The sequence below is a fragment of the Myxocyprinus asiaticus genome, chromosome 19 (assembly GCF_019703515.2).
Source record: "Myxocyprinus asiaticus isolate MX2 ecotype Aquarium Trade chromosome 19, UBuf_Myxa_2, whole genome shotgun sequence".
Classification (NCBI taxonomy): Eukaryota; Metazoa; Chordata; class Actinopteri; order Cypriniformes; family Catostomidae; genus Myxocyprinus; species Myxocyprinus asiaticus.
In genome coordinates this window covers 26,843,838-26,859,055 of record NC_059362.1, presented here as the reverse complement: position 1 = coordinate 26,859,055, position 15,218 = coordinate 26,843,838, and the positions used below count along the sequence as shown (strand labels likewise).

Sequence of the window (15,218 nt, the reverse complement as noted above, 5' to 3'; positions counted from 1 at the left end):
AAAATTGTATTGCTTCACTATTCATTTAATAGGCATTCATTCATTTATTCAAAGACCCTTTTGTGTAGAAGGGAATCTTGCTTCTAAGAGCCTTCAGGAGTTGCTAAGGACCTTTTTCAACAGTCAAAGAACTGCTTTCTTATAGAGGCTTATTAGACTGGACAGGCAAAGACGAAAAGAAAAACAGGTAAGTGTCCCTTCTGAAAGCTTTATTTGAGAATACTAAAAGCACTTCTCATGTTGCAGCATCCAAAGCAATTATCTTATTACTGTGGGCATTAGGAAGCTCTCAGTTTACTTTTTACCATGCTCTCACTAGCAAAACAGTTGTTCTAAACCTAACATTCAATTCCTTTATCCTCACAGGCTTAATGAGTTTATTGTGATACCTCTGGCCATTTTTGTTCAAACCAGCTTGAATTAACTTATACAATTAACCTTCGTACTTAAATTGATTATGGCAGCATTACACAGAGCTAAATGTGGCTTTGCACCAGCTGTTGTGCTATTTTGGTTAGGTATATCAAAAAAAGTCATCTGGTAAGCATACATTTTTCTATTCTGAGGTTTCAACATTTCCATTGTATAGATTCCACAGAGCAATTCAATATAATATTTACTGTAACCACATCTTTTATATATTTGCGAACTGCAATTTCCTGTTTATCAGTGATAACAATTTTTTTGTCTTTCACAACCTCTCCATCAGGTTTACAGATAATCCTAGAGGCTCAAGTTTCTGAATAGAACCTCAATTATTTAGAGCCCTTCAAAGCAATGATATCCAGCCCTTATAGAACATCGAGGTGGGTAGACATGATGTACCACGAATCACAATACTCCATATGGATGTCCTACAAGGAGGCCAACCAGACTGCAAGGAAAGCCAATGCAGGCATGAGGTGGAGAACTTCTAGTCTGGTGCCAACTGACTGGGGTTTCTCAGGACGTGATGGGCCTGACTTTGCAGCATTGGGTCTGGTGTAAATGTACGGATGACTCTGGGTTTTGTCAGTTTGAGTGTGAGAGAGAATGAGAGAATGTAATAATGGGATTAGTAAGTGAAGACAACACATCATGTAATTATAGTGACATTGTCAGATAAATGTCCATAATAAGATAATAGTAATAAATTATGATAGACTTCTTACCACAGGGGGGCAAATGAGCTCAATAGAGTTTGAAAAGCTCTCCACCAGGAACTTCTCTCCCTCAGGCTGAAACTACCCAAACAGAAATGAGAGATATTGTTTGATGGACTGTATGAAAGAATCACATCATCTTTACAGTGGCTTAGACTCTCTGTCAGTAAGTAAAATACCTCAAATGGGTAGCAGTGCGCTTTAAACCTATAGCCAGATTGTTGAATTTTCTCAAGAATGAATTAAATCATACCCTCTTACCATGTTATTCCACAGTCCCTTGGCCAGCTCCTCATGTCCTTTTATGGTGAAATGGAAGCAGTCAGGGGTAAAGAAGCTCATGTCAATCTTCCCATTCTGCAAAATCGTTATGTAATACAGTCACAAACCAAATTTTCACTTCCATTTTCAACATGAATTACACATTCACACTTTAAAAGGATAGTTCACCCAAATGATGACTGTTGTTCCAAACCTTTATGACTTTCTTTCTTCCGTGGAACACAAAAGAAGATGACTGACAGCCTCGGTCCCCATTCACTTTCATTATTTGGAAAAAAACACTGTCAACCTACTTAAACATAATTCTTCGTGTGTTCAGTGGAAAAAAGGAAGTCATACAGGTTTTTCATCATGAATGTAAATGATGACAGAATATTAATTTTTGAGTGAACTATTCCTTTAGAGCCAAATGCTTTGCTACACAATGCCAGAAATTATAGGAATGAACAAGTTGTCAGTTGTAACAGTTCCTAATAGCCTTACTGGGAGTCTTGGTGGATCTGCATATTTCAGAAATGGCTGCAAAACCACAGCAAAGTCATTCTTAAAGAAACGGTCACTGTACAAGAGTTGCTCCAGTGCTCTCTGAGACAACAGAAAATGTAGTTTAGCACCATATATACAAAATGTAGCTAACACAATAAGTTTTAAATGTAATTTGCAATAAATATTTGTCAAAAACTCACCTGAAATTCTAGGTTGACTCCAACCAGTTCCTTCAGATCAGCAGATCCAGCAGCTGGCTTTACCAGACAGGAGCAGAATGACCTGTAGAGATAATAGCATTAAAATGTAGCTGCAAGCAGAAATTAAGGGGCCAAGCACTCCGATGGCAAACATTTTGATAGAATTTAGAATTCCTGTGATGATTTTGAGCTGAGTGGTGAAAAATGATATTAGTTTAATGACTTGAAGTGTAATACAATTGCTTATAACCTTTGACTAATAGGTGGGCACTGTCACCAAATTGTTAAGGTATTGCCAGGGCTTGGTCACAATGCCGCATATGAAGTTTCATGTCAATACACCAAAGCGTTCATGAGATACAACCTCAGATCCTTATTGGCATCTTGCCATACTGTTCATTTATGTGTTACACAAGAATGGTTTGGTCTATCAAAAAGCTTTTCATAACTTTCTTTAATGAGTGTCCTTAGATGATAGGGTTAGGGTTAGGTTAGGGCTAGCGTTTTCAAGATGTGCATATACTACTTCTAAAATTTGTCCCTAGATGATTCACAGCAAATTTCGTGCGAATTGGATGTACGGCCAAGGAGTTTGAAAGAGTAGGTTTTCCACAAAATTCAGAATGGTGGATAGGAAGTAAGGCCAACCATGGCAAACTGTGTATCATTCGACTCCGTATGCCACAATGAATCTAAAGCAACAAGTCTTATGATTTTAGGCCAAACTATTTCGAAGTTATAAGCAAAAATAGCAATTTTTCATATTTCTTGACCACTAGGTGGCACTGTGTTGAAACTGCACAGGTTCTCTCATGTCATGCTTGTGATGACATATACCAAGTTTCATGTCAATACACTAAAGCGTTGCAGAAATACTGCCACACGTCTGTTTGGGCATGCTCGCAGTCAAATTCGTTGATGCGGTATACGAGAATGGTTTGGTCTATCATCATGAGTCTCATGAGTGTCTCTAGATGATACATGCAAAATTTCGTGTGAATTGGACATACAGTCCAAGAGGATTTCGAAAAAGTAGTTTTTTCAGAAAATTTGAAATCGCAGAAAATATAAAAGGCAGAGCTTAAAGATTATGCAACCCATAAACGGAAATTTAAATATAATAGCACCGTAAAGTACAAGATAATCAAATCACAAAATAAGATGTAGGCCTGTCCCATGATATAGTCTACATACTGTACACTGGCAAATCATTTCTTATAACTTTTTTCCCCTAAGGACTTGAGCTCTTCATCGCTCTGTTCACACCACTGGAAGAAAATTATATTTGTTTATTATATTTAACCTAAAATGTATAAAGTATCAGTCCTCTTTGTCTTTGATTTTCCTGATTTTTAGTTTAAGTTTATCTAATTTTATTTTAGTCTATTTTGTAGCAAGGTAAGGCTTACCTAACAGAAGGGGGAAAAAGAAAAAAGGACAAAAGATTTCAAATTTAATGGCTAATATTAACTGCTCATTTTTTGTTAAAATTCGTCATCTGTTATCTCAGCGCAGCAGGACAGGCAGTCAAAGGCAAAGTTAATTTCAAAGGGAAAAAACAGGCAACCTTTTTTTTTTTATGGGAAAAACATTTATGTTTATTAATATGGGATCACCTTCAGCCAGTGTAAGTTTTTCTTTTTTTATGATTAACATATTTTATTTGAACACAGAAATGCAAAACATAAATATACTAAATCAACATTCAACTCCCACTACCACCCCTCCCCCTCCCCAACCCCACCCCACCCCGACCCTTAACAAACAGGACCCAATCCTCCACATGTTTATTCCCCACATTGATGACCACCCCAAAATGAAACCCGAGTGCCCAAGACGTCACATACAAAACTCTGAACCCTCAACCAAAACCCCTGGATCTTAACACACCCCCCAAAAACATGGGTTGTGTCTTCGTCCTCCGATTGGCATCACCAGCAGGTGGGTGTGTCTTTAAGACCAAGCCTATACAATCTAGAGGGGGTCCAGTAGAACCTATGTAAAATATTAAATTGCATAAGGCGAACCCTTGCATTTCTAGATACAGATTTGAAATTTTTTTGAATCCTAGCCCACACTCCCAAGTTTAACCAAGTTTAAATCTTTCTCCCATAATCACTTGATAGAAGTTAGAGCTCCGTCCCCCAGACTCTGAATTAACAGGGAGTAATACACTGATGCCTCATGACCTTTTCCAAAAGCAGTAATCACCACTCCCAGAGTATCTGCCGCTTTAGGGGGGTGTATGCTACTCCAAAAAACAATACAGAGCAGGTGGCGCAGCTGTAAATACCTATAGAACTGAGATCTGGGAATCCCAAAATGTTGAACCAAATTTTCAAAGGACCTCAACACTCTCATATAGGTCACAGAGTGTAGAAACCCCCCTCACAACCCACTCTAACCAGCAGAAAGGGGACTTATCAATACATACTTTTGGGTTCAGCCATATGTGAGGCAACATTTAAATAAATGTCCTAACTAAACACTATGGTCACTTTTGTCCATACCGAGTGCAAATGCGAGATAACGGGGTGTAACTTAACTTCTCCGATTAGTTTGATAGAAAGGCTTTGCAATGGTGAAATAGGGGCAAGAACTTCCTGTTCAATAGAAAACCAGGGAGGGGCTCTCTCAGGTGGAAGCAACCAATAAGCCAAATGAGACCGAATGCATAATAATAAAACTAAATCTTGGGTAGGCCTAGCCCACCTTTGTCAGTCGGCCTATGTAACTTATTAAAATGCAATCTAGGACGCTTACCATTCCAAATGAAGGTCTTCGCTATGCTATCAAATTGCTAGAAATTAGAGAGGGGGACATCTACAGGGAGAGATTGTAGCAGGTAGTTACATTTTGGAATACAATTCATTTTAATAACATTAACCTTCCCAATACGTTGTTAGAGCCAAAGCTTCGGATTTAGACCAACTGACTCTATATCCTGAGAACTTAGAAAAGGAATTAATAATTCTGTGGAGGCATATATCTAGTGGGGTTGGAGACGAATAATAAAATATCATCTACGAAAAGCAAAAGCTTATGCGCAATACCTCCCGCCACCACCCATGGAAAATCCGCTTCCCTTCTTATCGCGGCTGCTAAAGGTTCCAGGGCAAGACAGAACAATAATGGGGAAAGAGGGCAACCCTGCCAGGTGCCCCTATCCAGAGTAAAATAATCTGAAGTTAATCCATTTGTTTGTACCGCCGCTACCGGGTGTCTATAAAGTAACAATCCATCCAATAAAAGTATTCCCGAACACGTATATTTCCAAAATCTTAAAAAGATAATCCCAGGGGCCTGGGTAGCTCAGCGAGCAAAGACGCTGACTACCACCCATGAAGTCGCGAGTTTGAATCCAGGGCATCACATGGGGTAACCTCTTCGTGGTTGCTATAATGTGGTTCACTCTCGGTGGGGTGCGTGGTGAGTTGTGCATGGATGACGTGGAGAATAGCATGAAGCCTCCATCTCCGTGGTAACGTGCTCAACTAGCCACGTGATAAGATGCGCAGATTGACGGTCTCAGATGCGGAGGCAACTGAGATGTGTCCTCCACCACCCGGATTGAGGTGAGTCACTACGCCACCATGAGGACTTTGAGCACATTGGGCATTCCAAATTGGGGAGAAAAAGGGGAGAAAAAAAAGATAATCCCATTCATATCAAATGCCTTTTCAGCATCCAGTGAGATAGCTGTGACTGGAGTCTCATCATTTGCCACTGACCACAAAATATTGATGAGACGCCTATTGTTATCAGAAGAGCTGCAGCCCCGAATAAACCCCACCTGATCTATATGTATAAGAGATGTCATAATCTTTACTTAATCGATTAGCCAAAATATTTGACAATATTTTAACGTCTAGCTGGATCAGGGAAATTGGATGATAATGTCTTTTTTAAGAATCAGACTGATCCGGGCTTGCATCATGGTTGGCGAAGCTTTCCATTCTTTAATGATTCCATATAAACTTCTAACAAAAATGGAGACAGTACTGTAGCATAAGCTCTAAAAAACTCAGTGGCAAAGCCATCTGGCCCCGGAGCCTTGCCAATCTCCTCCAAGGTTATCTCAGAATAAAGATAATTTTTTTGCTCAGTCATCAGTTTAGGGAGATCTAATGGTTCCACAAAATTCCTAATATCTTCATCCATAGATGAAGATGTGGAACTATAGAGATCAAGATATAATACTTTAAAAGCATAATTAGTATCAATGGCCGAGGTAAAAATTTCACCACCAGCAGATTTCACTGAGGGAATGGTAGAAAAAGACTCTCTCTGCTTAATGTATCTAGCCAAAAGCTTCCCTGCTTTGTCCCCCGATTCAAAGTATGATTGTCTTGCCCTAAATAACCAAAACTCCACCTTCCGTGACAAAATAGTTTTATATCTGTATTTCAATCGGGTCAATTCTCTGAGGCCATCAGATGACATTTGGCGCTTCAGCTCTGTCTCGGTACTTTTAATATTCCCTTCCAACTCCACGAGTTCTCATGCTTTGGTTTTTTGATGAATGAGGCATACTGTATGATCCGACCCCAAAGAACCGCCTTAAGTGCCTCCCAAGCCACGCCCACAGAGGATACTGAGGACCAGTTAGTCTCCATATAAACATTGATTTCAGCCTTTAACATTTGTTGGAAATCAGGATTTTGCAAAAGGGATACATTAAAGGGCTAACTATATTATTTCTTTTTCTCCATATGTGTCAACACCTCTAAAATCACCAGGGCATGATCTGAGACTAAAATGTTTCCAATTGAGCAATCAACAACAGATGAAATGAGGGACTTAGATATAAAAAAAATTATATTCTATAATAAATCTTATGGATTGATGAAAAAAATGCATAGTCCCTACCAGATGGGTTTAAAAGTCTCCAAATATCTGTAAGACCAAGATTTTTACACATTCTTTGAAGCATCCTTTGAAGTGTTGCTGTAGGGGGCTTACACACGTTTGCTTCACTATGATCAAGTCCATCAAAAGATTAAAGTCTCCTCCCAATATTATATCATGAGGGGTGCCAGTGGCTTGCAGCATCCCTTCAAGATCTTTAAAAAAACCCTGATCATCAGCGTTAGGTGCGTAAATATTAGCCAAAATCAACCTTTGCCCCTGAATTTCTGCTAAAACAATAATGACTCTTCCTAATTTATCTTTTATCTATTTGAGACATTTGAATTGTAGATGTTTGCTTAATAACAATGTAATGACTCCCCTGCTCTTACTTGAGCCAGCACTAAATAAAACATGTGCACCCCATATCTTCCCAAATTTTTCAGCTTCCTTCAGGGAAAGATGCGTTTCTTGAAGAAACACTATATCATATTTCCTTCGTTTAAGAAAATAAATAACCTTCCTTCTATTTATGGGGTGCCCCATCCATTCACATTCCACATGGAGAGAGAAAATCCACTCATATTAACAATTGACATTTTGACATATGAGAAAAAATAGATAGTGTGTCAAAAATAAAATTATAAGGACTACATTCCAACATTAGTTCAGCAGTCAAACCCCGAACTTCCCCCCGAACCAAACAAACAGAAAAAAGAAAAACGTGTGCATTAACCCCGCACACAACAGCGCCAACCGGCGTCCATCCCTCTAAACTCAAACAGTCCATGTACGCCTACTAAAGTCCCCATGAACAACTTTGCCATCAGATTGCTCAAGTCCGGTGCTTCTGTACAAATTTTGTGAGACAGAATTACATAACAGAAGAAAATCTATAATACAAACTCCAGCCAATAGGCAGAATAAACACAAAGAACATGTAGTTTCCTTCGCATAACTGTCCCGAAGGTGCGATCCTTCACAAAACAAACTCCAGCCTGTAGCGGAACCAGCACACAAAAAAAAGGCCCGTTCAGTTTCCTCGGACAGTCAAACGAATGTTCAGTGAGCCAGCTGTTCGTGAGTGCAGTAGATGACCTGATCCTTCCAATGTCCTGCAAAGAATATTCCACAAAACAAACTCCAGCCAATAAGAGGCATAAACACAAAGAACGTGCAGATTCACCCGCATACTGTCCCGAATGAGTGCCACCCCACAAAACAAACTCCAGCCGCCAGGTGGAACTAGCACAAAAAGAAACAAAACAGGCATCCAGTTTCCTCGGACGGTCAAGTAAATGTTCAGTGAGTCAGGTCCACTAGACTGCAAAGCGAGCACCACACAATGACTTACTCATTCCATAGGCTTTATGAAGGATTTCGCAGGTTGGGGACAAGTAAATACTTTGCGGCCATCCTTAGCATCAATTCTCAATCTGGCCGGGAACTTCAGTGCAAAGCGACCCTCCGTCGATGCAAAAGTTTCTTGAAGGAGTGTTATTCCACAAAACAAACTCCAGCCGCTGAGGTGCCCAGCTTCCTCAGACAGTCAAGTGAATTTTCAGTGAGTCAGGCCCACTAGGCAGCAACATAAAAATCACCAAATGGCTTACTCACCCCATTGTCTCTATGAAGGACAATGCTTGCTGTGGGCATGTAAATATTTTGCAGCCATCCTTAGTATCTATTCTCAATTTGGCCAGAAACATCAGTGCAAATGTGACCTTCTGTTGATGTAAGAGTTTCTTGCATTCCTTGAATCGATCACGTTTCTCTCTTGTCGAATTTGCAAAGTCTGGGAACAAGAAAATGTTGTGGTTCTTCCAAGAAATCCTTCCTTTACTCCTCGCCTTGCATAACATGAGATCTTTATCAGATGATCTCAGAAATTTGGCCAGAATTTATTGGGGCCTGTCTCCTTCCACGGTTCTCCAAGCCGGAACTCTGTGAGCTCGCTTGATTTCCAGCTAATGGCCTGTTATGTTGAGCAGACACGGAATGAGCTCGTCTATATTTGACCATATATCAGCCTTCCTCATGCTCAGGAATTCCAACAATTCGGATATTGTTTCACCGATTACGATTCTCAAGGTCTTCCAGCTTTTCCCAAATGCGCTCCAAATCTACTTTGGTTGCTAGCGGGTTAGCACCTAATTCCCCCTCCGATGATTCCAGATAATCGATCCGTTTCTCGACATCCCTGATTTTTGTAACCAACTCGAGCATTTTGTTAACATCGCAGTGATCGATCGATGTATTACAGCAAGATCCTCAAAGTCCGCCACGAACTTCGCCAACATTACTGACATGCTTGCCAGTTGCCGCTGAATCTCTCCCGCCGCACCGTCCAAACTGAGTCCCTGGTCTGCGGCCCTGTCTGGGGTATCAGCTTGAGCACATAAGTGTCTTTTAATATCTCCAGAGCCCGAGGATTTTGAATTCTTTGACATGTTGACTTCATAGAACAGTTATGTAGTAGGGTGTATTGAATCTCACTGGTTTAAGACACAAAAATAATTAAAAACTAGCAAAGTGCACAGAGCTCGCCGTTCACACGTCCGTCCCACACATGCGCCACGCAACTTAGACAAGCAACCTTAATTTCAGAGCTAAAAGGGAATTGTTTTCTATATGTGTTAAGGTTCATAGCATTATTTCTGGTTAGTCTGATTTGTGGGTATGATGTGGTGAACTGATTTGACTGCTGTGAAGGATGAAATACGGCAGTTATATGGTGCGTTTTGAATTTTGACCCTGCAAAACTGTACATTGTAAAAGGCTCTGGACTGATCTGAGCCTCGTTTCCCAAAAGTATCGTAACTTAAGTATAATACTTAAATGTTTGTAGATTTACGAGTGCTGTGGAATGATCGTAGAGTGCTTAAAGGTGCTGTAAGCGATTTTAGCCATTCTTGAATTTCCACAAGCTGATCCACTGGATTAGCCACACCCCCTCTTTCCAAAACCCCGCACTCCAAAGATACCATATGAGCTTTATTGAGACCAACATCGAGCAGAAACAGTATCGAGCAGAAACAGCAGCAAAATAGCGTCATCAACTGACAACTTTTATGAGCAACATGGCATAAAAATGGCATTAAGCCTCAATAATTTGCTGCAACTACAATACTATGAAAAAGTGAAAAATGATTGACAGGCAGAAATCATCATTGAGCGTGGCCCGCGGACACATTTTTGTTTGCTGTTTACACAGTCTACTGCTGTCACAGAGACAGGTGAGATATCTCACGACACTTATTTCATTAATATCTTTCAGGGAGTAGTAAAACATTAGCATAACTTTCCATGAAAAAAATCCCTTTCAGCACCATTAAGAGCATTGTAATGACATAAACTTATGCAAATTTATGCAAACACATGCATGATATCACACCTCTGGAGCAGACATCCTGGAGTGGGCTTCTGTACCTCCCTCAAGGTCTCCATAGGCAATATCTGAACCACGTTCACTATCATTCGAGGAACCTGCACAGAAAGAACATTTTCACACTTGAAAATTCCATCCTGGAAAGCACTGTGAGAACACACATATTAACACATTTCCATGTGCATATTTGTATTTACTAGATGAGCAATAGACTGATAGTTTTGTTTTGTTTTTTCTGTAGTCATGCATTTTAAAAGCATGGGACCATAGTATTATACTTAACATCTCAAGAGAAACCTGCTATTACCTCATTCATCAGCATTTCCAAAGACACGGTCATGTAATGGACAAAGTTCTCCACTGAAAAGAGGGACTGTGTGTAAAAATAGAGGACATAAATTTAGTGCTCTACGAAAACATTCCTACGGAAGTATATGTTTGAATACAGTCAGAATATGGACTCTTTAGAGGTCAGTCACTTTTGCTAGCCTACAACTGTTGTTTCAAACTGCTCAAAGGAGCAAACACACTGCTCACGAGAACAAAGAAACACATCCATAAGACGTTGCTAATCATCTCTACAAGCATCTGTTCACAATCAATTTAACATTTGTTTTAGACCTCCTCAAGTTCCTAATTTGACATTGTGAACAAAATTTGTCAATACTGTAGAAGAATCTTCTGTCTGTAGTTTGCCAAAGAAACAGCTTTGTAAGAAATGCCTTGTCTTTGCAGTAATCACAGATGTCATTCATCCCGATTAGAATGGTCAGGAGTTTCCAGTCCCCATCAAAGTCAATATCCTGTAGTAAATGATGGAAAGAAATAATAATGGATATATTTCAAAAGTTGTATTTACAAAATGCAAAGCACATCATTTACAGTGTGAACTAGACCAAAGTAAATCTAGGCCAAAATTTTAAGGACACATAACATTTTGATAACAGCATATTCAAAAGCACAGTAATGGAATAATGAACTATTCACAAAGACAAGAATTACAGCTGATAGTTGTCATTACTGGGAATAATGTGAGGCAACCACTCCTTACCTCATAGGTTTTCAATGTGTCAATCAAATGTCTGACTTGTTCAGGAAGATTACTAGTAAGAGAGGCACAAATCAAATCATTATCTGATTATACAGTATATCACATTAACAAATTAATAGTTGGTTGCAAGCTTACAGTTAAAGTAATAATTTCTGATCTCGATGATAGATGATCAGAATGTTTTTCTAAAGCATTTGTTTCAGACATAGTTGCAGGTGTTTATTCTTTGGAGGAATGTCTAGTGATGTACTGGCATTTACAAGGTGTTGTGTCCGGTTACAGCCAGGTTAAATCCAGTCTCACAGAGAGGAGCTGGGGTCCCATGGACAGTCTTGGTTGGGGCAGGTCCCACTAAATTGGGGTTGAAGAGTCTAATGATGTCTAAATCAGAAGCAAAGAGGAGTCCTGATCAGATATTTAAAAAGTGTGCAGGCTACGCAAGCTATTGCCTTTTTCAACCAGATAACCATGAAAAGTATCAATTAAGATAGTCAATGCAGAATATGACTGATATTAAGTCAAAAGGACATACTTGCAAGTGTAATGACATCTTGAAAGGATCCATAGCCACCAATGCTGTTAACATATGCAAGTCACAATAAAAGATACATTTGCTTGGGGAAATGAAAATATTCACAATACAGTATGAGAGATAGTCATCAAATAATGTTGATTGTTTTTAAAAGCAGTAGCCATAGACAATTTCCAAAAAGGTGAATGTTAAATTAGTATTGATAATACCAGTAAACTTTTACCTCCATGACACATGGCGAAATTCAACAGGTATGCCAAGAACTGTGGTTGCATTTGCACCAATTGCTGTCTACAAGTGATACAATAATTAAAGATATAAATAAATATCAGAGATTATTGATTTAAAGCAAGTAAGAGATTATTATAATAATGTGATTTTGCTTTATTAGCAGTCATTAGTAATTTTTTCAGTGACTAATTATTTTGTACCTGCTCAAACTGTTTACCTCATGATTAATTAATTGTGATTAAAAGATCCTGAATTAATTTTGACTGCTTACAAATGAACAGTGTGCATCAAAGGTGGATTAAACAGAACAAGGGAAGAGTAAATAATTGCACTCACTGTCAATGAATCCCCAAGGGCAGCAATCACTTTAATATCCGCTGCCTTCACCAACTCAACTATTATAGAGATGGAGCAAATTAAAAGATCAAGCATTAAACTTCTTTTAAGATTCTTCTCAAATGAAAAGTCTGCCTGTGCTACAACAAGACAAGAGCTAACATTTATCATCCTCAACTCAGTCAGCATAAACAATCAGCATCAAGACCTAATGATCTAATAGCCTCAAAGAAAACACATGAAAAATCTACACAAAGTTTTGTTGTTTGTTCAATTTACTTAATTAACTACTAATTACTAATTACTAAATTAACACAATTTTATTTCATTGCGTTCTATCAATTTAAATTTGAAAAATTTGAGTTTGCTTAATCAATTTGTGTTTTGGTGTTTCATTTTATGTGTTATTGTAGCATTGATGAAACCCTGCCATTTACTAGCATGCTTTCCATGGGACTCAATAAGGAGAGAAAATGTTAAAATGATGTGTTATTTTATGCGTTTCTGTCCAAGATGAATATAAAAGGGGATACTTGTTAGTTTTTAATGTTTTGTTATGTTGAGATTTAGAAGAGTTTCTGTTATGTTGGTGTTTGGGGGTTTGATCTAATTTTGGAGTGGAGTTTGATCTAATGATGGGGTCAGAAAACTGTCATTCATGAAGTCGATTGCTCACTTTGCTGAGCAATTGTAGCTCTAACCATAGCATAGTTATTAAACTACACCCCGTAGTGCTTCCAATCAGTGTGTATTTAGTATGCTAACATTCAATTTCACTAGTAGTTAATACGTAAAGACATTTATTTTAGTTACATTGACTCATCTAATTTTGTTGGTTTTACCCAATTCAACTAGGTTCTTTCTACACAAAGTGTTTGTGTTGAGATAACATTAAGTTAAGAAAACACGTGGAACCACTGTCTGCAATTGAAACAAGTTCAGCAACAGAGCTATTTGTGTGTGTGTGTGTGTGTGTATATATGTGTAATGGAAAATAGACAGATGTTTGGCAATCAGTACTGGCAGCTTGTATTACATTAAAGGGATAGTTCACCCAAAAATGAAAACTGTCTCATCATTTACTTACCCTTATGCCATCCCAGACGTGTATGACTTTCTTTCTTCTGCAGAACACAAACAAAGATTTTTAGAAAAATATCTCAGCTATGTACTGTAGGTCCATACAGTGCAAGTGAATGGTGGTCAGAACTATGAAAGTCCAAAAAGCACATAAAGTCAGCATAAAAGTAATCCATATCTTCAGAAGTGATATGATAAATGTGGGTGAGAAACAGTAATTTCACTTTAATTTCAAGTAATTTTTTACTATAAATCTCCACTTGCACTTTCACTTTCTTCTTCTTTTAGTTTTGGCAATTCACATTATTCGTGCATATCGCCAACTACTGGGTAGGGAAAATGTATAGTAAAAACGGACTTAAATATTACTCTGTCTCTCACCCATACCTATCATAACGCTTCTGAACATATGGATTTAACCACTGGAGTTGTGTGGAATTCTTTTATGTGACCTTTATTTGCTTTTTGGACCTTCAAAGTTCTGGCCACTATTCACTTACATTCAGAGGACCTACAGAGCTTAAATATTCTTCTAAAAATCTTCGAGGGTGAGTAAATGATGAGCAAACTTTCATTTTTGGGTGAACTATTCCGTTAAGCTTGACCCTACTGACTTGAGATCAGTAGCCTGCATTCCTTATAGGCAGATCCTGACAGGGCAATAGTCTAAATAAAATACTAATCCTTGACCAACCTACCCGAGGTGGGCACAGAAGAGGAGGGGCTCATATCAGGACACATGAAAGGTGGATTTTTGAAACTGATTGGTCTGGTCTTCTCAGGAAACTCCTGTAGTAATATGAAACAAACTAACAGCCAGTTTCTGTGGTGTCACAACAAGCAATACATGGGGGCATTACTAAGTCACAGATGGGCCTTAACCATAGACCAATCCGAGCACTGTAATCTTGATTAGATTTATCATGGATAAGACAATAGAAAGCTGTATCTGTTGCCTTGTGTTGACATTAGAACACAAAAACATAAACGTTCTCTTTAGGAACATTGTATTACCTTTCTTAGGGCCTCCTCGCTGTAGTGACTAAGTCCTTCTTCATATTCCAACCTCCACTCATTCCCTTGAGTTGAGAAAAATGGCAAGATCCATGAATAATGTAGACTTATCAAAAGTCAGAATATGAAACAGAGCAGGCCTTCATAGGCATGGTAAAGTACAATGCACTATTGAACTATAACAAATCCTCATCTACACCAGTGGTCCATATAAATCATTTGGTCCTTTATCAACATTATTTACATCTGGCATCCCAAGCCAATCTCTTTTCAGCAGACCAGGCATGTAATGTGGGCCTTGCGCTACAGCTCATGTCCTCCCAGCTCTGGATGCTTCTAGCACTTACCGTTGACAGGACAGAGGGCTAGAAAGCAGGTTGCCACGGCAATCAAAAGCTGCTCCATGGTGGAGCGTTTCCAAGCGGGTTAGCACAATGGATGTGCATGCAGAGAGAACGAGGCCATTATATCAGCGCCCCTTTATTTCCCCCACCCAAAACAGCTGAGTGACGAAGTTCAGGCCCACCGACATAAAGCATGATCCAACGGCACACTCAGCTGCAGAGGGACTGGTGACCATTCACAACTTCAGAGAGCTTTACCAGAACCCACGTAGCACAGGGGCCTG

General features: G+C 39.0%; 1 protein-coding gene across 3 annotated transcripts; it reads right to left on the bottom strand.

Annotated features, from left to right (window-relative positions):
- Positions 1–199: 199 nt before the first annotated feature.
- On the bottom strand, positions 200–15,076 carry LOC127410080 (phospholipase B1, membrane-associated-like). 3 transcript variants are annotated; one of them, XM_051645134.1, is made up of 16 exons: positions 14,938–15,076; positions 14,591–14,655; positions 14,275–14,365; positions 12,497–12,555; positions 12,153–12,220; positions 11,930–11,973; positions 11,658–11,778; positions 11,398–11,449; positions 11,069–11,149; positions 10,654–10,719; positions 10,353–10,444; positions 2,111–2,192; positions 1,908–2,009; positions 1,404–1,499; positions 1,152–1,223; positions 200–1,001 (listed from the first exon to the last, which is right to left on the bottom strand). In XM_051645134.1, the coding sequence occupies exons 1-16, from the start codon at positions 14,993–14,995 to the stop codon at positions 855–857; spliced, it is 1,296 nt and encodes a 431-aa protein (XP_051501094.1). In that variant the 5' UTR covers positions 14,996–15,076; the 3' UTR covers positions 200–854. The 3 variants fall into 3 exon arrangements, with proteins under 3 accessions (XP_051501094.1, XP_051501096.1, XP_051501095.1); XM_051645136.1 differs by having other exon boundaries at positions 14,275–14,385; positions 14,938–14,969; XM_051645135.1 differs by lacking the exon at positions 14,938–15,076 and adding an exon at positions 14,835–14,861 and having other exon boundaries at positions 14,275–14,385.
- Between the last annotated feature and the right edge of the window lie 142 nt (positions 15,077–15,218).

Bases quoted from the DNA above. Each gene is read 5' to 3' on its own strand.
- LOC127410080 (XM_051645134.1), bottom strand. From the start codon at position 14,995: ATGGAGCAGCTTTTGATTGCCGTGGCAACCTGCTTTCTAGCCCTCTGT. The intron at 14,656-14,937 runs GTAAGTGCTAGA...TCTCAACTCAAG, and splicing joins AGCCCTCTGTCCTGTCAACG to GGAATGAGTGGAGGTTGGAA. The intron at 11,150-11,397 runs GTAAGGAGTGGT...CATTTACTACAG, and splicing joins ACACATTGAAAACCTATGAG to GATATTGACTTTGATGGGGA.